Source organism: Fundulus heteroclitus, chromosome 20, assembly GCF_011125445.2.
Source record: "Fundulus heteroclitus isolate FHET01 chromosome 20, MU-UCD_Fhet_4.1, whole genome shotgun sequence".
In the NCBI taxonomy this organism is placed as follows: domain Eukaryota; kingdom Metazoa; phylum Chordata; class Actinopteri; order Cyprinodontiformes; family Fundulidae; genus Fundulus; species Fundulus heteroclitus.
The window spans coordinates 13,679,826-13,705,744 of NC_046380.1; the positions used below are offsets into that span (position 1 = coordinate 13,679,826).

Genomic DNA, 25,919 nt, shown 5'->3' on the forward strand with positions numbered 1-25,919 from the left:
GTTTTACAAACTCAGGATGCAACTTTAACTATCAGAACTATCCCTTTAAGATAAAGGTTTTGCAACAATCTACCAGAGATAGCATCTCTATCCCTAAAATAAACAGACTATGTCAAGCCAACTACAGGAAAGGTCAATTTATTTGCTATTGTCCAGTTAGCTATCTAACAAAAAAAATTGCCAGGCTTCAAATATTACTTTACAGTAAGAAAAAAACTTATTTTATGCACAATTATTTTTAACTAAAACTTTGTTTGTTTTTTTTCTCCTTTTTTTTCTTATTTTTCTGTAGAGAAAAACAATCTCTTTTAAAACAGCCTGGTGGCTCAATGGCGTTATTACAATTAAGAAGGACTCATAAAATTGAATCTTATTAGTTGAGACAGAAGGTGTGATTGTCTAGTAGCCACTGAGTTCTGCTTTAAAAACAATCAGATTATTTCATACATTTTCTTTTCTTTTAATGGAGCAATTTATGGGGTATTTTTGCTCAGTATTATCTGTCAGAATCTGTAAGGTTGAGATACTTTTCTATATGCCCAATATCAGACACATTAAAAAGTACAGAAACTGGAGTAGAGAAAAAAAAGTCTAAATCTAAGTAAAAAAAAAAAAAAAATCCCTCTCCAAAGTCAGGAATGGGACAGTTGGGTTTTGGTTTCAGTGACAAGCAGCCAGGCAAAGCTAAAGTGTGATGTAAAGCCAGGAAACTCGGTGTGAGTTCGTTCCTCTGCCTTCGTTACGCCTGTCGTGTTTGCATTCACATCTTGTACATCATAGTCAAATGGGAGTCAAATAACAAAGGCTTTCCAATTATGTGTAGCACAATGTGAGAGAGATGGAATATCACAAAGCCATTGTTCCCCCTCTGCTCTCGCTGACCCTACCTTCAAAATGGTTTCATGGCCACTCCAATTGCCTGCACCATTTGATTTAGCTAAAGGGATTTGACCACCAGCACTCAGATGTAAGAAGAAAGGGAAAAAGTCCTATACACAGCTCCAAGGAAAGAAGGAGAATTACGCTCCACTGTTGAGAACAGCAGCTGAACTCTGGGTATACCTACTTGTGATTATTATACCATTTGTTTCATCAGTTAATTAAGGCAGAATAGAGCAAGGCCATTTTATTGAACTCACATCATAATAAAACTAGGCCATATTTCCATGGAATCTGTAAGTGGTTGCACAATAAACGTTCACTCAGGGCTTTAAGAATGTGAAGGAAATTTGGTGTCTAATTTTAGGCTGGAAATAAAAAAATACTCTAAGGAGGAAGCGTTTCGTCCTTCGATTATTTCATATAATCTGATTTGGATTTTAAAGAGGAATCACCTGCTGATTCTTTTTAATCAGCAGTATCAGAAACGGTCCCAGCCCGCCCTGCCCCATTTGAATAAGCTGCGCAGTTGCCGACGCCTCCGTGACTCCAAAGACTCCCTCTCCCTACTCGCTGCTTGACTGGAGCCATCTTGTTTGGAGTGATGGCTCACTCACACAGGTTCACGGCTGCTATTGTAAAATCAGCCAGCGTTTAATTGAAACAAATGACTATAATAATAGAACATTATCCCTGCAGGCACCCGGCCATGACAGCTTTAATTAGAGGCGCGCTCGAGACTGATCCTTCAAAAGCACAGCCGCCGCGCAACAAGGTGGTAAACACGCCTTTAGGTTGGGAACAGACCCGGCTCCTCGCAGCCCTCAAAGCTACTTCTCATTTACCCTGAGGGTAAAGCGCTAACAACTCTGTTCCTCAAAGAGCCTTCGAGCCACCTGCCTCCCTTTTCCCTCCTTCCTCCTTCGCTCTCCCTGTCCGCATTTCTTTTCTCTCCCATCATGCGTGTCTTTAGTTTATTAAACTTATATATGCCCTGGAGGGTCATTTACACAAGCTGAGGAGAATTAATAAGAGAGTGGATTCATGAATCACCCGCTACTTATGTATGAAAAGCAAAGGCAAAGCGTGTGTCGGCCTTCTTGTGACATCAGACAGATGCTAAGTAAGGAGATACGATGAGCAGTGGATGCCTGATGTTTCCAACAGAAAGAAATACACGTTTTTTTTTTAAGTGCTGATGTGTTTAGCGGAGCACTGTCAAATTAGGATTGCAGAGAATTTATTTGCACAGAGTAGAACACTGTGTTGTTAAAACAAATTGCTTATGGGACAATTTTAACCATGCCGGTAATAAATGTAGCAAAGCAAATCCACAGACCACCAGTTTCTCTATGTTCTGTGCTCACCTGAGATCGTATAATTAATCTGCTTAATACCACAGTTTCTTCAATATGAGCGGTGATAAACGGCTGAATGAGAGTCACTGGCCACGGTGCTGAGATGTAGTTGAGAACTGTGGAGATAAACAGTTCCATTTAGCGTGGAAGTGACTGAGGTACAAATTTGATCTTTAAACATTCAAATTACGCAAATTTAATTAGATTATAATATTGAAATTGCATAAAAAGTAAGCTGCAAATCAGTACAAACCTATAATATATCATTGGTTTCCGGCTTCTGAATTACAGTAGATGAGACAGATAATACCATACGTACAACATTGCTTGAATACTATTGAGTATAAGTATTTCTAATAAATTAAATATCCAACAGTGGTCATAGTGACAAAAGAAGTAACCCAACAGCTATCTTAGCATTTCTTACTTGACACATTTTATTTGCAACAGTTATGACAAATATGTGCAAGTAGCAAGTATCTTTAAATCTCTTTTGATATCTGGAGATCATTGAAAAATCCCTCCGCTTGATATTGAATGTAACAGTAAAAACTCGTGCCTTGTTAAAACTGTTAAACCTGTTGTGGTCTATATAGCTGGAGTAGGAGAAGAGATCTCCTATAGGTGGCCAATTTTCTTAACGTCAATTTTACTTTATATTTGTTTGTTTTTAGTGATAATGACAGAAGATGATAATTGTGACTAAAGGCTCTTGTAGCTGTATTTATGTTATCTTATTTATACTTTTTACCTATTCTTTTCAAACGACCATGACAACGTATTTCATTCTGAACAGAGAGAAATGTACATCTCCTCAAAAATGTATAGATTAATCTCTTCCAAAATGATCCGATTATATAAATGAATCCTCTATAAACAGAACGTTGAGTCTGAAAACCGAATCATGGGTGACGGTGACATAAAATCAGGCAGGATTAATCTGAAGAAAGAAGTTGCAGGTTTCTTTTTTTTTTTTCTTCTTCTTGAGTGAGAAGAACTGTGAGCCCCTTAAACATTTCTCAGAGTGAATCTGTGGCAGCAAAAAAAAGCAGAGGTTGATTTGCAGATAGTAATGTCATGATGTCCCCCTTGGCACCATCCTCCATGTTCCTCATTACCAATAATGGGAGATAGAGCCTCCTTTACTTTTATCCCCCCCCCCCCCACACGCTACCCCACCCCATATCACTCCTCCTTCCACCACCACCCCTAGATCTCTTTCTTGTTCCTCAGTTATTTTCCCTCCTTTATTGTTCTCTCTCGTGGTCCCTTCCCACCCCGCACCCCCTCCTTGCCCCCTCTCTCTGCCCGGGTGTGTCTCTGAGCTCACCTCACAAAGCGCAGCGACAGAGAATCAGAGCCTTGGCTGACATGACATGCAGGAGATGGTTGTGAGGAGCGGCGGGGACACACACTCATGACAGCAGAAGGCAAGGCTCCTCTGCTGCCACTAATGAGACTCCTGACTGCCGTGTCAAACACAATTCGTGCGCATGTATGTATGTGTTTGTGCTCACGGCTGCGGGGGGGAAAAAAAAAAAAAAAAAAAAAGAAACGCAGAAGTAATGAAGAGAAGACAACAAGGAGCACACGGTACTCTCTGTATCATGCAAGTGGAGGTCATGTCAAAGTAATATGTGTATGAAAAAAAAAACTTCCTCGCAGAGAGTTTCACACATCTGCCAGAGGTCCGATTCACCTTTTTGTCAAGATTTGAAGTATTATAGCATCAAAATGCCAGATAAATAAACGTCTGCTTACATTGACCATTGGAAACGGCAAACTGCACAACAGGTTTGGATGTCTTTTAGAAGGTTTTCCAATGTTCTACACATTTAAGTCAACGGCAGGGACATTTGTCTAAGCCCCCAGAATAAACAGCCGATAACACAAAAGGCAAACGTGAAATCACAGCGGAAATCTTCTTTTCAATCTTATGAAATCCGATTTAAACTGTGGCATAGTTCCCCTCCTTTATGGCATTCTCAAACAACATTCTTGGGTCTTCTGAGATAAGAAACATAGCAGCTGCGGTCGGCAAAATCCAGCCCCGCGCTCTACGGAGTTTGCTAAGCAAATAAACCAAGTGTCTTTTTAATCACCCTGCATTAAGCCACTCCTGTGCACCTTAACCAACCAGAGTGGCAGCGTTGTTTTGAAGTGGTGGCGGGTGGCAGAGCAAGGGGGGGGGCAGGGGGCTGGGACGTCCTAGAGCGAGACGACACAGCTCTCCGCTGACACCGAGGCTGAGCACTCCTGCCACCAGAGGCAGAATGAGCTGATGGATGGCTGAGATGGGGCACAGTGCAATATGGACATGATTTCATGGCATGATAAATCTCAGCGGGGTGCGTGGCTAAGTGTAATATAAAATTCCTTATCTTTGTATCAGCTTCTCATAACGCCGTCTATCTGCTGTGACTGAAGCTGTGTTTTCTTTAGCTTCTGTTCTTTGCTTGAATGCTACTGTTGATCACATCTAGTGTGGACGACGGCACCGCAAAGATGTGATAGCTCATATTTTTTTACTCATCTGGCTCAGAAAAAAAATTATTACGAATTGTCACTAGAGAGATGACGTTCTTCTTCTTTTTTTCTTTTTTTTTGATCAGAGTAAAAAGCAGAAATTATTTGCCAAATAAAAACAAGTTGAAATTACACCTCCAGTGTGAACGAGATGAAACAACTTCACATTTTTTAATTAACAGGCAGAAATTAAGTCACCTTATCCTTTGATAATATTAATCCGGTAGGTTAATTGACTTTATCAGGGTGGAGAAAATAGATGAGCTGCCATTCCGGCATGCAATAAAAATCCTTTCAAAATGGTGAAATTGGAAAATAACCTCTACTTCTTTTAAAATATTTCTTAATATACAACTACAGTTTCATATCACATTGCCAGAGAAATAAGGCACTTTCTCCCAGGAGATGAGAAAAGAATTGAATTTTTCCTTATCGGTCATCTATTTTTCCGCAGAATGCTATTACTTGCTGCCTGCCGTTGCCAAGCAACAGGAAATATTAATAGGACCTTTTATTAGCTCGGCTTTACCCGTGGAGTACTAAAATGAGAAAGTGGAAAACATGAATGTGTTACATAAATCTTTGAACCTTTCAGGATTTGCACGAGTCTCTGTTTGTCCAGTGATTTATAGCGCTGATGGTTCATTTATGGGAGAGGGAGGTGTGAAATACCAAAATGGAACATTAACCTGAGGGACAATTTGAAAATAAACAATCACACAAAAAGTAGAGTGTGGGGGGGGCAGTTTAAAGAGCAACCATCCTCTGACGATTTCAAGGAGCCATCAAACAAGTGAAAGGGGATTTTCGTTCCACTAGGAGCATTGATCATTCAAAATCATCTACGCCCGAATCAACATTGGAATAAGTAATACAAGTCCCATTCTATCACTGGGCTTGTTGAACTGTGGTGAAAAGCGCCAGGCGTTCCATCATTTTTATATATTTTTTTTCAGACACTCTAATCCCTTTAAAAAATGCCTGAAAATGAAGGTCTTTTCGAGGAGAAATGGGTTTTCTTCATCTGAATGGAGGGTACAGTATTAGCTTCAAAGAGCAGAAAGTCTTTAGAGACAATTTTAAAGTTCATATTGGCGAGAATTGTAAACACATTTAACGGCAGGACTTTTGAAATGTCATTTTAAATACAAAGTTAGAATTAGGGAGATTTTCCCTCTTCCTTGAAAGCATCTTTTTTCTAAAGCGTCTCCTTTTGTTCCAGGTTTACACAGAAAACCAGCAGGTGTACAGTCAGAGATAATACGCTAGCTGGGAGCCTCCGTCGGCGGGCGAACACATTAAAACACACCTCTACTCTCTTATCATTTATTCATCCCAGCTTGTCTGTGACAAGTTCAGTTGACATTGCAGCTCATATTTCATTCACACAGGCTTAGGGAGCGAGCACCTGCCAGGAGCACTTAATACCTTGCGAGGTAAAACAAAAGCACGAGAGGAAAACACAGGCTTCCGTCCAAGTTAACATGACAGTCGGGGTGGGATTAATACTTGATAATTAACCTCAACAGCCGAGAATAAGGAGCTTGTGTGGAAATTCTTACTCCCAAATGTAACAAAAGAATTTAAGGGAATGTATTTGAATATGAATGCGGGTGGCAGCTCTTTAGCGTGCGCCGGTGCTCATTAGCAATGAACTGACCCTTATTCTGATAAATTTGCGTTTCATATTCAGGAAAAAAAAAAAAAAAAAAAAAAAACTTGCAAATGAGAAAATACCTGAGAGTCTGAGGGAGCTGAGCTTGCTTTTGCTTATAGCTCGTTCTGCTTTTACTTTGCTGTTATGCATAACGTTCCCTTCCTGATTATACATTCATCATCCGTTACATATTCAAAACATCGCACTCGAGCCAGTCTGATGATGGCTCGTACTGAATGAGCCACAAAAAAGAAAAAAAAAAAAAACTTAATGAAAGATAATTTATTCCAGCTGCATGCATTTTAAAACACCATATAGAACTTAAATACATTTCAGTGCACATGAGTGAGGCTCGCATAACCAGACTTATTCAGCCAATGATTAAATAGCTTTGCTTTCAACAAGTTCAGGTGTAATTGAAAGTAGAAAGTGACTACAATGAGGCCACTTTGCTTGGGAGTCCAAAAATTGTTCACCGGTGGCTACAGAGATGTGTATCTGCTCTGGGGTTGCTCTGATAAGATCAATTGATAAGATCAATGCAACCTGAGCAAGGCTATTAAATTTCTAATGTGTTTTGGAACTTGTAGATGATATGACAGTGGGGGCATTAACGGAGAGAAGCATGGAGAGGTTGTGCCAAGTGCAGTGGAGCATCAGAAATAAAGGGCGCTCTGAAAGATATCAAGTTAGTCCAAGAGCAGTTTCAGACCACAACACAACAACCAGCAGAAATAATCACGACCACTGAAAATGGGCTCTTCGTAAATGAGAAAAGTGGTTAATTATGCCTTTCATGTTGTGAGGGGAAAAAAAAAACATATTTTCTATTAACCACTATGAATTAATGGATTAAGCCAGAGAAAAAAAATCCTTGTTTTCTTAAGAACAATACAAGCACAAGCCAAGTGCATTAGCAAGAAATCTGTTGATTCTTTTAACTGAGCTGATTAACTGATGATTTATTGAAATTACTAAAATATAAAAATAGCAAATTTGCTCTTAGGAGGAGCTGGAAAAAACACATAAAAAACATTTTAAAGAAACTGAAAAGATGAAATTAAAGATTTAAAACATTAAACAAATTGAAGCTTAAATTTTAAGCTGATGTTACTAATATTTCTGATGATATATTTTAACTGTTTTCAAGTGCTGCCTTTCTTACGAACATTTCAATGAATAGAGTCTGAGTGACTGATGGACGTCAGAGACCCTCACAGCAAGTATTTAACAAGAGTATTCTAAAACTTCTATTTATTTTTTCGTTATTTGACTTTATTGAGTTGGAATTAATTCTGCACTTCAGTCTAGATGCATTTGTCACATGTTCATGTAAGTCTTGCAGTTTTGCATGTTTGCATGCTCTCCATTTTGTCTTCAGGTACTCCGGCTTCATCCCACAAACAAAAAAACATCCATGTTAGGTTAAATGGCAACTTTAAACCCTATGGTTTGTTTCTGAGATGAACTGTCAGAATCAGATCAGATTCAGATCAGAATCAGAATCAGATATACTTTAATAATCCCAGAGGGAAATTACTGAACTGTGACTGATACCTGAGCGAAACTGAACAGGATGAAGCAGATACTGAAAACGGATGGATGAAATAAAATAAATTTTATTGAACTGAACTACATACTAGAGTTGTATATGCATGTTATAAGGTAATGGGGTTCAACAGCATATACCTTATGTACATAAGAAGGCTTCTATGATTAACACAAGCTTGGGTAGCAGAGGGTAAGACAATGGAGGACCATTTTCCCAACACTACAAAGGGATCTTTAGTTTAGATTTTCAGCTAGATCGCCTGTTCCTGCCCCTGCTCTGACTTGTAGAGGCCAGTATATTGGCTGACAAACAAACAAAAAAACAATTGACAGATCGAAATACAATGCTAAGAATTCCTCTTTGTTCCTAATTATAATACAAGGCAGTAAAGTTCAGTTGATTATGCCAGTTGGTAAAACGTTGTCTGTTCAAGGAACCTCAGCCGAATGCATTGAATTTGCAGCAACCTCCCCTTCTGAGCAAGTTTCCAACGACAGTGGAAATGAACTGCTCAGTATGAGCAGCAATCTGCCTGGACCAAAATTATATGCAATAGAAAGTCAACATCACAAGCCTGTCTTTGCTGATGGTAATGTATAACCTGGTATTTTCTTTGGAAACCATAGCATTAGAAATTGTACATTGCCCAACCCTACTGCATACAAGTGAATGTGAACCGCATCTGATTCGTTTAGCACGTAATGCTCATCCTTGATGTTTGTTAACGTTTTGTGCTTTAAAAACTGAACCAAACTGATGCCAACACATATGGAGCAGGCTGGGATTCTGTCTTCTATTGTCTAATGCCTTCGCTGCTGGGGGCAACATATGATTTGTTGGATTGACCAACATATTAGATGTGTATTGCTGCTTTCCCTTGACACAATTTAATGTGAGTTACTGGTCTCACAACCAGTGACTGTTTTTTGAAGTGTTTAAGATGTTTTTACGTGTTCAGGATGTAAAGCACTTTGAACCGCCTTGCTGTTGAAATGTGCTGTACAAATAAACTTGACTTTGACTTTGTTGGTGATTCAGCGCAGTCTGTCATTAACAATAGTATGATAACTAGGTAGTGAATCACAGTTAAGTGGACAAAAACATCAGTGCAGTTGAATTTAAAGAATCTAACAAAGAGTGATCTGAAAGAGAGATAATCTATAGGTTTTAAGTTTGTCTTTGGGAAGCTTTTGTTTTGCGTATAGATTATCGAAAAGGCTCAAACATGATACAAACATAGTACCTCATTTTTAACTTAATATTTGCATCCACAACAAGGCTAACACTTTAAGTAAAACCTTCCGTTAAAAATGAAAAAGTATTTACAAAATTACTAAAAATGACCTATTAGGAAAGCCAAATCTTTAACTGATTGGCCATCAATCCATGTTTAGCTTTAAATGTGCCGGATTTCCCCCCCCAAAGGTTTTTAGAGCATTTTTTAAATTGAGGAGTAGATTTCCCAAAGCTAAAACATCTGTACCTACAACAATTTTTAGAACCTAAATCATCCTACCATGGATGCATCTATGAAAAGGTTTTAGCTCAGAGATCTTTTAGTATTGCCTTTCAGATCCAAAATTCCTGTTTAATTTCTGTCCAGATGGATAATATTTGCCTTTTTTTTTTGGTAAATGCATTTAAATAAATAGGATCATATTGTGTCTTTGTAGCAGTCTGCCAATAACAAAGCACCCAAAATGAACCAATCAAGCAACGGCACTTATCTATTCTATCCAACAGCTCCGCGATTATGATCCACCGCTGCAAAATTCTACTTTGTCTAAATCCTTGGAGTTATACAATCAGCCTATTTATTATATGTTTATATGGTTGCACTTGTACTGGAGTACTTTCAAATATCTGCATACTTCAATCCAAATGGAGCCACGTTTAAAAAAAAAAAAAAACAGCAGCTTTCAGCCTTTTGTTGAGATCGAATAACCTGATTTCACTCAACTGAATTATCTCTAAAATATCTAATAATGAAATCCAGGAGGTACAGAAAACTGGAGCTATACGCTCATTTTGAATAAGAGTTACCTTTTTTTTTCCTTCTTTACAATTTCTACTTGCTTTCCCGGCCACAATCTCAACTACCCCCACACACCCCACCCTACCATGTCACCCCCAACCTCTCCTCTCCTCATCTAACTCTATTGCACTCTTTTCATTGCCCAGCTCACGTATTGAATCTGCTTGATGAAAACAGATCTCACTGCAGCACCACAATAGAATGGCTGATGCAGGAAAGATGAACCCTAATGGATTTTTTTTTCTATGTGCTCAAGATTGAATATAAGGCCTGACCTCCAGATGTAGTGGATCCATTTCAACAGCAGATATATTGTTTATAGTAAAGACAAAGAAATGTATAAATATACACGCTTGGACGCTCACATAAAAGTACAGCGGCAACACAAGAAGCGTCTATTTTGCGTGGTGTATTTTATTTTTTTTTGCAACCAAAACAGGCCCCCCAAAAAAAGTGAATTAACCTGCACTATTTATCCACCCATGTCAAGTGAGGAATTCATAATGATACCATCTCATGTTTGAACTGCAGAGTTTGCTTAATTACTCTGTTCAACAGACTGTGTCAAGGTGAGGCACCAATTTAATAGACACTCGGTTCTCAGCACAAATGAAACTCCGCTACGGTTTGGTAGTTTTTGCCAGAGTATTTGATTTAGAGAGAGTTTGCTTTATATGCTGCTCTTTGCAGGGCGAGCTTGAAGCAGGATCTCTACGCTCCTTTTAGTGGAAGTTAAGAAGAAAAGGTTTGTTGAAAAGTTTACTCTATGAATTTCTAAAGAAAAAGAAATTGTTTTTCATTCACATTTTTTTTACATTTTCTGATGGAACAGCCACAAACGTCATCCATTTTATTGATATTTTATTTGATATACAAATATAACATAGGGCATAAATGTAAGGTTGTAATGTAAGGAAAATGATGCCACCTTTTGCTGCAGTTATAGCTTTAAGTCTATGTTTCTTGCATATATAGAGACTGGAATTTTTACCCACAGCTTTTTTCTTTCCCTTCAAATTAGCTCAGGGTCACAGACTGGCTGGAAACCATTTGTAAACAACAATTTTCAAGTCACAGATTGTCACTTGGTTTTGGGTCAGGACTTTGACTGGGACTTGCTATCTAAACTGGTCCAGTGCAGCTCTGGCTTTGCGCGTAGGGTTGTTGTGCTGCTGGAAGGTGAACCTCTACCCTAGTTTCATGTTTTTTTTTTTAATCCTCTAACATGTTTTGTTCCAGTATCTCCGTGTATTTAGCCTGTCCATCTTCCCATGAATTCTGATCAGCTTCGCTGTCCTGGCTAAAGAAAAGCCTCCCCACAGCATAATGCTGCTACCGCTCCTTGTCACCATGGAGAAGGTATGCGCAGTAGGTGTAGGCGATATGGACTTTATATTTTACCACGACATACTGTGGTGCTATTGTGATGACGATTGAAGTTACGATAAAATACTATTTACAATTTCTTGTATTTTTTTAGGTAACTGTGTGGCTGTGACCACATGTCAGTTATAGTCCAACAAACACAAATACTGTCCTTAAAAAAACTAATAAAAATAACATAAAACATATTAAAACTAAATATGCAGTGTGCACATATGTTTCTTCAGGACACTAGTTTAACATAAAAGTGTGATTTTCACCAGTAAACTACACACAGTAACTGTTTAATTATATTTTTTAATTGATTGATATTTATTGATGCTCTTAAGAAACCGAGAGTGGAGAAAATAGCAACAATAGCAATCCCTATTATACAGGCAGTTTATGGGGCTTTGAGACACCACTAATTAGAATTTATTGTTGTCAAGATAAACTTGAATTCTTATCACAATAAGAAAATTTGAACGTTCACGGTAAAACGATACAATACAGGCCGACGCCTAATGCGCAGTGCTTTAAGAAGTGTTAGTTTTCTGTAACACATAGCAGTTTGCATGTAGGCTATCTTCCAAATTTCAAACAATAAACTGAACAGAGCACTGTCAGATGTTCAAAAATGTGGATCTTGTTTTATAACCAAATCCTGCGTTCAACGGCTTCGCAGCTTTATCCCCGACTTGTCTGATGTGTTATTTGGTCTATATGAGGATGTTTAAAGAACAGCTGTATTTATACTTTGATTAAATTACACACAAGGTCTCTGTTTACGAATTAGGAGACTTTGAAGGTAGCAGATTGCATTGTTTTTTATGCATAAATATCATAGTAAAGGGGCTGAATGTAGATATAAATGTCTTGTTTTTCCTCATCTTCTCAATTATGTGCCAATTTATCTTAAACAGTCACATACAAATCTGGTGTTATAATGTTGCACTTTCCAAACCTAATTTAAAAATGGACAAAACATTCACAGACATCGCCGAAAATAATCTCCTTTATGAACCAGGGTTATCAAAACAGTGCTCACGAGAAAAAAACAAAAATAAACCAAATAAAACGAGCAATTGGAGATTATTTGTTCAAATTTCTGTTTGATATGTTGTGCTCGCTCCACGTTTGGAACCTCATGCATTTTTATCATGCAGTCGACTGTATTCAGCTCCATTAAAACCGGAGCATTGCTCTTTCTAGCACAAACATACACACACTGACGGAGGAGTGAAAGACAGGCCAATCAACCAATGTCTCCACAGTAAAGGTCATGACCAAAATGTGAAATGAATATAAAGATAGATGGTATGGGAAGCTAATGGCTTGGGGGAATATTCCTGCATTATATATAATGCATAACATGTTTGTATTTTAGGTCTTTATCAAGATCTATTTCAACTGTTGTTTACTCCTCCTCTCCTGTGTTTAGGATGAACGTGATACATCATACTTGACCTTGATATGCATCTGTATATTTCTACAATAACATGTATAAAACAGATACTCTTGTCTGCTTTATTAACTTACAAAATACACTAGGAACCTCTGCTAGTTGTAATGATGAAGAGCAGTGAGAAACAGCTATAATCCAAAAATTGCTTTTGGGAATTTATAAACTTACAAAACAAAAGGCATACAGTAGCTGCCAAGTATAACTATCTCTGTGCCTGTTTAGCATTTCTCAGTAATTATACAGTAAAACAGGAGAAATGAAATTCTGAAATCTTTGACCTTCAATCCCTAAATGAAATTTTCTTTTCTTATGTTAACATTGTTAACCATATAATTTTTTTCACTGGCCGTTGCAATGAAATAATAACAAAAAAAAATCGATCCATCCCTTCCTTTTCCAAATGCATGCATTCAGATCTCCCACTGTCAAACCTAAAAGGAACACTTTTCCGTGCATTTCTTACATGTTTGTTGCACAGCAGGGGGGAACAAAAGAATAATCTGAATAACCTGAACTTCAAACTCACCTCCGAATTCAACAATAAATCATACATTTAAGGCTGTGTCTACAAAATAGAAATAAGGACAGAAGCATGTGCGGACATTTTAAACATACACCTTATACAGATTGTTGTGTTATTCTGATGGAAACCTGCTTCTTGCAGCAGTTCCCATAAAAGCAATTACGGTTTGGAGATGGTAATTTGCAGACAAGCCGTTTTTTGTGTGTGGAGCTGAGGGAGTAATCAGCATGTATTCATGTTTGAAGGCCTGACAGATTGACCGATGCATGCTGTCGAGGCAGATATGATGCAGATGGATTTACCCACAATCCTTTTCTTCATATATTACAGCTGACAAGGCAGCCCCGGAACAATCATATGTTCCCTCCATTTAGCCTAAATCCACTTGTCTTGAAAATGACATTAAGGTTTTTTTTTGGAGTATGATCTCTTTCATTGTAAAAATTGTTAGTTTTTTTATATATTTTTTTTTTAATGGTGTGTTACTTGGAACATCAGTCAAATATTAATTGCAAAATGTAATGCGTTTCTGTTGGATTTTAAATGTTAAAGGTAATAGTGTTCTCTTGTGTACTTCAGATTCAAATCAAATTTGGAAGCTTACTTATTGCAATGCAGAGGTTTTTTTTTTTCTTTTGCAAATGATTTCATAGCCTAAAACCTCTGCGACCAATGCTCTCTTGCCACAGTGCCTCTAATCCCACCAAAGCCCACCATAGGGCGCAAAATCCAGGCAGTTCTACTCACCGAGGGCATTTGACTGGAGACGAGGTGGCTCTCCTGTGCCAACATGTTCGACATCATGAGCGTTGGCAGCTCAGTGTAGGAGTATGGGTTGATGAGCCCATTGTGTGGCAGCGAATGACAGAGGTAGCCCGTAGAGTCATGCTCCATCAGGTGAAGAAGAGACGCCTCGGGGTGGTTGGGTGGAGTGATCGGCGGGATCTCATAGTCCTCGTCCCCTGTGCCGTTTCCACTGGAGGTGCCGCCACCTCCGCCTCCTCCCCCGCCGCCGCCCGTCTGGCCTGTGTAGCTCTGATTGGAGGGGCAAGAAATAGAGGGAGAAAACAATCACATAAATGAATGAAACCAGATGAACGATGTTGCTTCCCATAACAACTAACGAGCAAGCGTGTAATAAAACGTAGATATCGAAAACAGCTGATGACTGACCCTGTAGTTAAAAGTAATAGAACATCATGAGTCACGTGGTAAAAAGTGGAGAACAGGTTTTTAAGCAAATGTGGTGTCCCAGCAGTTTCAAAGAGAAATGACACATATAGGAGCAGGGAAAATAAAACACAAGCACTCTAACAAAGGGCACAATGTCAAGAGAAAAAAAAACAGCAATATGTGTAAATATTGTGAATAAATAGGATTTGGAGGACATTTAAATGATTAAAATAGATATTAAAAAGACTGGCTTAAACAAAATTATAGGATACTTGCAGGACCCAGATAGTTAGTCTTGCCAAGGTCTCTTTTTTAAGTAGCAATTTCAAAACTGGCAAAATGTTATGCCATCTGTATGATTTAATACCGTTTTACTGAGATGTAAGGCAGAGTGATTCCCCCCCCCCCCCCACAATCATATTTTATAGGGTTGTATAGGTAATGCTGAATAACTTTGTTGCATAAATTTGGCTAAACACATTGCACTTGATTAGCCTCAACGTTATGATTTTCGTGTTCAGTTCCATAAAAATACAACTCATATCTCAAATCAAACATCTTATTTTACATGCAAACACGATGCACCCGATAAAAAGGAAACCAATGCTCCATGCATTTGCTAGCTGCTTCACAAACACTATAAGTCCAATCAGATCAGAGTTCTGCACAGAGCAGGAAGAAAAAGAAAAATAGCAGGAAAATTCAACGGGGACTGAAAAGCAATTTTGTCTGAGACGATCCAACTTGACTCCCATTGTAATGACTGAGTCAAATTAATCATCACAAATAATATTCTGGTGTCAGCCATTCAAGGGGTTTTTAATAGAATTTTTATGATTCATGTCTAGCGGTATACATCAAACAGTCAGTTCTGCAACATTTCTGAAATCAATTCAATATCATCTTTGTGTAGGCTGTCATCCTCGGCAGCGGAGTGGTCATTTATCTCTCAAACAGATACTTTTGGAAAATAAGGACCATGGAGAGATGGCGAAATGAGAGAGGGTACAGGGTACATCTTTTCCCTTGTTTCTCTCAAAATTGTTTCAGTATAAATGGAAAATGAGTCTTTTGGGCAAATATACAAATTTGTTTAACTACAAATATGATGTCATAATTTATATATAAAGCATTTTCAACTCTTCAGAATTAGAAATGCAGACTATACTGTGTTCTGTGTTCTTATTGAACCTGTTGGTGTTTTTAGTTTTTTTTTTTTGGCACTTAGTATATAGTAATTCCTTTGTATCATAAATTGTGGCCTCCTCACATTGGAGGATTTTAAAGAATGAATAACCTGCGTAAAGTCTCAGTAGGATTTAAGTCTGAAGTTTGACAAGACCGCTCAGAAACACTCATATTGTTTTTATGAGGGGTTCAAAAGTATCATTGTCCTGCTGTAAAAGCCAAGTGTGCCTTGTGCTTCACGAAGGTCACAAACTTATGGCCAAGACATTCTCCTTCAGGATATTCTGCTGGAGAGCAGAATTCTTGTTTCCATCAATTATAGCAACTCATCCAGATCAGGACCTTGTTTGACCATGACCAACGGACTAATACCACCAGGCTTGACTGACTGTGTGTTGTTTTTTTTCTAAAATGCTCTGAGTTAATTTTATACCAGATGTAACAGGAAGAACACCTACAGTATCACTAGTTCACCACTAGTCCATGGTTTCATCATTTCTGGATGATGTTTCTCACTGTCATACACCGGAAACCCAAAATAAATTATTTTGCCACGCTTTTCAGACCAATTGATATCAGTGACTTTGTTTCTCATCTGCTTTAGGATTCCTTTAGTTTTACGATGTGTTGCTTTTTAAGGTCTTTTAACCTACTTCCTGTTGTCAGACAGGTTTCAAGTAAGTAAGCTTAATTTCTATAACCCTTTACACAGACACAGAGTCACAAAGTGCTTCACAGTATTAAAAACATACAATATAAGATAATAAAATAGAACAATACAAAAAGTGGTTACATTGGGTGAGTTGGGACTAGACTGCTTGTCTAAACCGATAGGTTATCAGGAGCTTTTTCAACACACTACTGAGTCCAGGGAGTGTAGCTCGAGATGAAGTTCAGTCTAAAGTTGAAGAGTTTTAAAGCAGGATCATGGAACCATCAACAGGCTCTGTCCAGATGTTTCCAGAATTTATTTAAGCAATGTCTTGATTCTACAACCCTTGCAGGAAAGGGTTGTTTGCATAATTGAAGTCAGCTTGCAAAAAAAGGCTTTTAATCAAAATAAATTTAATTAACGATTTAACAGAGAGGTGGACAAAAACTTTATCTCAGGATCAGGTTGGTTTTGATAGCTTGTTTCCTTTTTAAAATGGCACCATCATCTGTAAACTGCTTTTTTGAATTTCATCAGGTTACCTTTGATGTTCTGAAGCATTTTAGTGTGAAAAAAGTCAGAAAAACACATCCGTTTTTGTTTCTATGATTTCCTGCAGGATTGACATTAAAATAATAAATACATTTTTTTACTTCATAAGTAACAGCATGTTGCATTTAACTACACTAATAGTGACACAGTTCATTCCCTTTGCTTCCAAAAGATTCACAACACAAAAATAACCCACAAGAATTTAGCGTTTTGGCTTTTATTATGATTTAATTTGTCCTAACGTAGCCTGAGAGCAAGCCGATATTCATTTTCTGGACTGTCCTTTAAAGACAGATGTTTCTTGTGAACCTTTGGGAATGGAGTTATTGTGTGGCCTAATGGACAAGAAAATGAACACTTCCTGAGATTCAATTCCCCTCATAATTGTTGGAAGGAAACCAAATTGTCTGCTGTAAACACAGTTTACATTGTGTGAAGTGAGTCCCTCGTGCGCGTCCCCCTTTATTAGCCAATGTGCGCTCACATGTTCGTTGTGCGAGAGAGCGCCAGGTAATCTGAACAAAAGTCATGTTGAGTCATCACAAAGCATGTTCATCAAACTTGTTTTTCCTCATCCTTTATCAATAAACGCCTGAGCTGCGGAAACATTTTTTTCGCGGGCCCCGTCTGCTGCATTTGATTGTGCAAAAGGGACGAGGAGTGGCGATGTGTCATGTGTTAGATTGCAGTGACGGCTCATCCAGCGTCCTTGATGATAAAATGCAAATACCAAGGACATTCCCAGTTGGATTGTGGCAAGATAAATTATTCATATGTCACTGTTAAGAATGAAATTGGGAGCACAAAACTATAAGTACAGCCTGCCTAATGTATACTTTGGTCTACTTTAAAAGCAAAATCTAGATAAAGGCAATTCAAATGGAGTGTCACATATGTTTTTGGAAACTAATGTTTGTTTGTTGTTTTTTTTTTTATCTTTTGATATTCCTCAGAGTTTAATTATAAAACAAACACTTTTTTTTTTCTAAACGCTTCACTACACAGATTTTTAATCCAACATAGAACCATCTTTTATTACCATGCACGACACTGTAGGGAACATTGTTTCCAAAGCACAGTATGCTGTCTGCACAGACAGAGAAACACAATCTGCAACGTTTTAATTAAGACACAGATCTCTCGACTGTAAGTGTTGCATACCAGCACACCTTTCATTTCGAGAGAAACAGATGAATAGACAGTTGGTCTGGGACTAAGAGAGGAAAAAAAAAAACATTGATTGGGGAGCTTTCCAGCTTGTCTTTTACTTGGCACAGATCTCTAACTCCCTCTGTAACACTGCCTGAATACTCAAGGCCTTCTGGAGATGATATTGACTGTGGCTAATGGCTCATTATCTCTATATTCTTATTATTATTAGATTATTGTTGTGGTGCCAGTAGAAATCAGGATTTAGGACATCATCCAGTTCATATTAAATTGTACATCCATTATAAAAATGTTCCACTGTCAAGAATAATTAATTTGCATGATAAAAAGCTGAATGCCTTTTTGTGGAAGTAAGAAACATAATCTTGGTCAGATGTTTTTGTGTTGTGAACTGTACATATTTTTCCCCCTTTTGGAAAGTTTATATATATATATATATATATATATATATAAAACAAAGATGCTAAGACATTACATTGATTCATATTATTGTTACTGATGTTACCCTAGGTACATTTTCTCTATTCAAAGCATCATACGTAATGTATTTTATCAGAACTCTGTCAACACAATGTTGCGCAAACTTGTAAAGTGGAAGGAAAATGATACAATGTTTTCACAGAAATATATAAATGGCCATATATTTGTTTTCAGCCCTCCTCAGACCGTGCTTTCTACAACCACCTTTCCGTGCACACATCTAGAGACTGATATGTTTGCCCACGCTTTTCTGCCTCTCAGTCAGATTGGATCTGTGAGCAGCAAAGGCTCTAATCCAAACCCTTTCTTTGAAACTTTGGCAGCATGTTTTAGGGCTGCTGTCCTAATGCCGGTGGAACCTCCACCCCTGTTTCAATTATTTTGCTGTTAAAAAGCAAAATCAGAAAAAAAGAAATCAGCATTAATCGGCAAGTTTGTGACACAAACAACAGATATGACCCCAGTTCTCAATGAAGACATTTTAAGAATAACTTTGTAAAAAAGATAGATAGATAGATAGATAGATAGATAGATAGATAGATAGATAGATAGATAGATAGATAGATAGATAGATAGATAGATAGATAGATAGATAGATAGATAGATAGATAGATAGATAATATATATAGTTTTTTATGTAAATATGAACATGGTTGGATTAGTGCAAATAAAAATTGTATCAATCTGAGTACTGTTCATCAGACTGACAGCCTGGGGGAAGAGACTGTCTCTGTTGCAGCTGTTTTTTGTAAATAACGCTCTGTAGTGTCGACCTGAATGCTGCAGGTTTTCTCCAAGGGTTGCCATGTAGCTCTATCCATGTTCCCATCAACTCTGTCCAGCTTTCATGTGGTCACTATATAAAAAAAAAGCATCCCACCACATGATGTTGTCACTTCTATGCTCTGTTGTGATTGTGTGTTCAGGGTTATGTGCAGTGTCATATTTCTGCCAGACACAGCATTTTACTTGTATGCCAAAATATTTGACTCTGGTCTAATCTGACCAGAGACCTTCTTCCACACGTTTACTGTGTTCCCTACATGGCTCATGGCAAACTCCAAATGGGATTTCTTTCACTGATGCCATTATTCTTGAAACTCTTTCATACATGCCAGATTAGAAGAGTTTGAATGAATAGTTCTCCTGTTAACATATCTTCCTACCTGAGCTGCAGCTCCCCCAGAATTGCCATGAGCTTCTCTTATTGATGCTTTCAAGTGCTCTCTGAGTAGCCCGAAGCTTGGGTTATTGCTTCATAACCTTATACCCTGCTTTAAATGTCTCCACAATCTGGCTTGGTCTGTTATTGGGTTTCATGTGGTTTGTTAAGAAATATTCCTTAACATTTATAAGGAAAACATTTGATACACAGGTAAACCCTGTTCAGTGGCAGCTTGTAAATAGGGGGCGCTAGGGCACCGCCCTGTTCAAAATTGTAGAAAAAAAGTGTAGGCGCAGTAAACGTAAATTACAAATTTGACATTTAATATCACATCTATTCTCTCACTTTTAATTTTTCAGCATTTTCATTCTATTTTGGGTTTATCTTTTTTCTGTGGGCCTCCTAAGTTAAATATTTCAATGGAGATGGGGGGCAGACAGATGACCGGATGTACGTTCTTACACTTTTGGGTCCCATGTGACTTCATGCTGGTTTCTAATTGGTTACTTAAAAATTATCCTCGGGGTACAGCTCTATGCACCCGTGACCAATCAGCGCGTTTTGTGTCATTCTTCATTCAATCAGATGAATACGTGCTACCGGTCAATCAAAGTCACACTCCTGGCAGGTTACACGTGCAAGCGCGAATGTCCCTCAAACATACGAATGCAAACGGAAGAATCGGACAACAACAAAGACAAGCGGGACAAACACCGCAGCGAAACAACATTCATTTATTTGCAAAATATTTTATTTGCAAAATAATAATTTGCTGAGGTTTTTGTTCATGGAAAAAGTGAATAAATGAACTTGGTCCTGACGGATCAGTCTTAAAAACCCAACAATAGGGAAGTGACCGTGGACAGATTTATGGTCAAGTGGAATTTATTGTGATCTCAGACCTCTAGTGTGCCCTTCCCTGAAAAAAGAAAAAAAAAACATTTTATCACCTATGGCCACTTACTCTATTTACTAATGAGTTGGCTTCTGCAGACAGTTGGTTGCACTGAAGTTTATTTAGTTGTTCTTTTAGATTTTACTTGTAAAAACCTTCAAAAAACAATGTATCAGTTTTTCGTCCACTACAAAATAATGCAAAAAATGCACTTTGTGTTGATCTATCACTTTCAATTTAGTTTCAACTTACTTTTATTTATATACTAAATTCACAACACGTATCATCTCAAGGTACTTTATAAAGTAAATTTTTCCAAATCATGTCGACTGGCTAAAAAGTGTTCTATCTAAGGGCTGAATACAAACGTAATACCTTAACACATATAAACGTAATAAGACGTTTTCGATTATAACAGGGCAGAATGTGGAACAACGTTAATTGGTATGAATACTTGCAATGCTCTGCATTGTCTTTTAACTCAACATCAAAACACTGAAGGTTTTTATATAGTGGGGCATGAGTCAACGAGACAGTTTAAGAGCTGTGTATTCACACGTGGTTCTTGTTTTCTGCACAGAAAAAGAGCTTAAGAGTCGTCCCGAGGGTAGAACAGACAAGCAGAAGGCAGACGATGACATATCTGTCTTACAACTAATGTGCACTTATCTGCCTATTGGAGTGCTTTGTCACACTGGTGATTTATGCCTGAAATCTCTCGCACAACACCAGCACTTCCATCACCTTCAACACTCTTCATTCCAACACCTTCCCATATGCACCATGCAGCCCTCCTCACACAGACTAAAGCCCTGTTATCTCTTCTTCCCATGTGGTTTGCAAAGAGAACTGTTGACTTATCTTTTGACTGATTCATAAAAGCTTTCCTTATTTTCTTTTTGTTTTATTTATTCTTCTAGAGCAAGATTATAGTTTACATTTATGTCTACAGCAGATCTTGTTTGCAAGACAAATTGTTGTCTGACTTGAAAGATCTTCTAATTTAAACAGCATGAGCTCTTTACGTTCTGTTTTTGTTACTCCTTTTCCTCCTCATCCTCTCTACTTATCTGTCCATCTCTTCTGTCTATCAACTCGGGCTTAATTAAAGCCATAGCTGTGCGTCTGCTACAATACAAAGTCAGAGGGTATCAACACGGCATAGAGACCAATGAGCGGGAGGGGGGGAGAGTGCAGCAGATCCTGTTGCAGCCACCCTATACCTTTATTTTTTTTCCCCTCCTCTCCCGGCTGGCCCAACACCGGCCTGCTCTGTCCCCTTTAAACCCAAAACAGCTCTGGTCCGGGCTCAGCATCTAGCCTGACCCCGATTACCCTCTTGTCAACCATACCTTTCTGTCATCACATCTTGCGCTCAAATAGCCCAAATGCATTATTTATCTGTCACTATTTAGCTTTTTGGAAAAAGGAGCATTGGCAAAAGGGAAGGTGGGACGGAAAAGGAGATAGGGAGGTGGCATGCTCTCATTCAAGCAGACGGAGAGAGGTTTGAGTGTATACTTGCAGTCAAAAACTGAAAATGGCCTAAATTGCCCCAGATACTCAGCTGATTACTAACTAATCCTCATAGATTAAAAGCAGCCTTTATGAGTGTATGTACCTCCCCATCCCGCCTGTCCTTTCATGTTTCTTTCCCTCGTTCTCCCTCGTGTATCCTTTTTCCAGTACCTGTCTCACTTGTCATTCGGGGTCAGGGGGTCATCTCCATCTGATCACGTGTCGGGACCGATTACAATCAGCGCTTTTGTGAGATGTCATATTTCATTACGCGTTTGACTCATCTCGCAGGTCCAAGGGTCAGTGGGATTTGATTGGATGACAGAAATGATATAATTTGTGTTTAACCCTAGGCTGTACGAGGCTCTGAGTGGTGCACTAATGCATTTCGCAAAGATGGGGCAGGCCCTCTCTACGAGCGACTAATTTGAAGTGGCACACCGCAGAGTTGAAGGAGAGCCCGAGCTGTTGCACAACATGCAGAGGTTACAAGGGCGGCTTTAGCAAATAATAAACACAACCTCCCTGATACTCCCCGTTTCTCTCGTGCTTTCTTTTCAAATCTGCAGGTTAACGCGAGTGACTAAATATTAGCTGCATTCACTGACAAATTCCTTCCTTTTATTGCTATTTTTTCCCTTTTTTCCCCCCCCGCATGGATATATTTAAAATAAGTCACATGTTCTTTGCTCTTGGTGTCTTTTTGCTTGCCTCTCCCTCCTCCCCTCACCAGTCACGCTTAATTTTGTCAGCGGCTACAAGCGCACTGCTATCCCTTTTTAAGGCAACACTGGTCTTTCCATCCAACCCATGTAAAAAGTTTGTATGTGCATTTAATCGGGCGGCGTGTCAACAGACACAATTTCAGCTCGTTTGTGGTTGCGAGGACATGCAGATGCAGCCGTATCAGTGACAATCATGATCCCCTGCCATGTGGTTTTTGGGGGGTGGGGGGGGGGGGGGTTGCTCAGGTTTCCCAATAGTGATCCAGAGTCAGAGTGATGCCAATGTTGATACTGCTGAGGGTGGGTAGAGGGGGAGGGTGGGTCGAGCAGAGAGAGAGAGGGAAAAGAGGGAAAGGAGGGAGCAGAAAATGAGGGGGAGGGGAGGAAAGAGACATATCCAACATTTCAAATGAGGACCATAATCAAACTTATTGCCTGACAGGGTGAATCTAGAATTACAGTGTTGCTTTGGCAGAAATGGAGTATTATTTCCCCTCTGTCTCTTCCTGTTGGCCGTGTCTTGTTAACGGGAGGAGGGAAAGCCTTTTAAACCTTTGCTCATCGGTGCACCGTTTGCCTGTTCTGCAATGCTAAACAGCGGCCACTGTTATTGCTGATTTATGACTTGACAGAAGTACAACAAGACCAACAAACGGCAGCTGGTAAACTCAACAACACTGTCGTCGGTTGTCCGTGCCCCCCCTCCGTTAGAAATCGCCATTAGAGTGCGGACAATCACGCCACTGTGTCTGAATGACAAAACTAATTATTGTTATAAGAAGAAGCAAATGGACAAAAACAGCAGAATAAAGGGGTGGTGGATGAGCACCGACTGACTGTCACAATGTTCAAAATGACAAAGAGAGTGCTGATGGCGCAGTCGTCCAAACAAACATGCATTATTCTGGGAATTGTTAGGATCCTGTCACCCTCAAATAACGCTGCTGATAACTCTTCCCGGGGAGAAAAAGGGTGTAAAAGAGAGTCTAGGATGGAGAAAGTGGATCCTGTCTGTGCATTTATAGTGAATGTGTCTTTGGGCAATTACTTCTCAGTGTTTTCCCTCACACACCTACTTTTCTTAACTAAAATCCAGTCGCTAGACGGTGTCTCCTATCTGTTCGCATCTGTATCCGTGTGTGCGTGTGTGTGTGTGTGGTTGTGATGTCAGCTCTTCTTCTTGCCTGCTTCAGAGTCAATGAGGCTGTGTATCAGTGGCTGGCACAGCTGGTGGGAGCAGGAGACTAACATCTGGACCCTCGCACTCCTGGTGCCATTGTTAATAAGAGGTTGGTTGTGAGTGGAGGGGAATGGAGGAGACAGCTCTCGAGTGTCAATGAACCCCCCTGTCTCTTACCGGTTCTGTGCTGCAACTTGCACATTGTGTGTCACAAAAAAAAAATGGTTCCACAAATGGGTCCAGGACACAGATGTGGTAGATTTAAAGTAGAACATCTTGATGGGACTGTTTGTTTCTGTTTTCAGCTGCGTTACATTCGATTGGACCTTTAGGGATTTATTCTGGCAATTTTATTTAAAGAACTAAAAAGTTTTTTTTTCCAAGGCATGTTTTCGTGTTTAATCTTTGCTTTTGGTTTTAGTGGTTTATATTAACAAAACAGTTGGGGCAGAAATTCACGTTAGTCTAACAATACCACTTGCCATGATCATTGGACATTTTGTTTTTGTTTTTTTAGGATAACAGCTTCCAACTTCTAAAAATCACCCAATGAACTGTGTAAACAGCCCTGTTATGTTTCAAGAGTTCACAATGATTTGCAACAAACAATTTATTTGGCAATCTTTGTGATAAAACAATGTTTTAGGGATTTGGGGTGTGTCTGATGCTTAATGCGATAGCTCGGGCCAGTCGAGTTGTAATCTGATCAGGTGTAACACACTTTAAAAGTGTCTGTGCTTAGACTTAGTTGAGGTGTTCACAATTATGTTCACAAAGTCAAGTATTTTTTTTATTTTGCTCTGCTTCTTTGACAAGACAGAACTAACTAATTTGTTCTCTATTACATCATTTCGGTCACTTTTCAGAACACTGTAGTCTTAATGTGTGAGGGAAAAAAAAAACTATAAACAAGTTTTGGATTAAGTCTATCTTTAGAACAGATGGAAGCAACACGTTTTATTAACCGCACCACCCCTGCAAAATGTGTCAAATGTTTATGCTGCCAAGACGGATGGCAGGTAGCAGAAGCATGTAATAACGTTAGCACACATAGTTTTGATGCTGTTCTCATGTCTTAATTGGTATTTGCGTGGATGATATTTCCAGACAATGCTCTAAATATACTCATCATTTAGAAACACTGCAGCACTGAAACACTGAAAAGGTTCTGAGGGAAAGACCTGAAGAATTTGACATCAAAGATCTTGAAACAGATTTGCGTGGGCGTGACGGAGTCCATTGATGTAGAAAGTGCCAGATTTTGTCTACCCAGGACTCAGGAACCACTTAAAGGTCTTCTCCCACTGCTTCTTTTTAAGTACCACACAAAATTAAAATAAAAGGTTTAGTTTATGCCCTGGATCATTAATCGATTTTTCAGAAAGAACCACTTAGGACGATAAACTAACAATAAAAAACATATCACCTCATATGTTGATGAACATGAACAAGTTGTTCCGTAAAATAAGGCACATGGGCTATATAAAAATATATTAATATAACAAGTAACAATTTATCATCATTTCCCCTTCTCTATTTGTTATTGAATAAAACTTTCAAGACTGGTATCACTTCCGCAGTTGCATTTAAACGGGAAACAAGTCTCACAAAGCAATTGGTTAATTCTGGTATATACGGACCCTACATAGCATTGCTGCCACCATTAGGGTGTTAGGACCTTCGATCAAAGAGAAGCAGCTGGCCGATGCTGGCTGCCTCTCAAACATGTGAACATGTGGTACTTTCATTTAGATGTAAAAATTAAATAGAAGTCTAACTCATATGAGGTAAATCTCTACATGGGGGTCTGCTTTAATGCCAAGTTATGGATATATTTTTGATGTAAAACAGTTCAATCCATTGG

The 25,919-nt window shown here is 38.7% G+C and overlaps 1 protein-coding gene across 4 annotated transcripts in view; it reads right to left on the minus strand.

Annotated features, from left to right (window-relative positions):
• The window catches only part of tox2 (TOX high mobility group box family member 2), a 155,713-nt gene that overhangs the window by 55,039 nt on the left and 74,755 nt on the right, over window positions 1-25,919 (minus strand). For all 4 annotated transcript variants that reach the window (XM_036151215.1, XM_036151214.1, XM_036151213.1 and 1 more), the window contains one exon: window positions 14,105-14,392. In XM_036151215.1, the coding sequence (XP_036007108.1) occupies window positions 14,105-14,392 (288 nt within the window). The remainder of the gene's footprint in view (window positions 1-14,104; window positions 14,393-25,919) is intronic.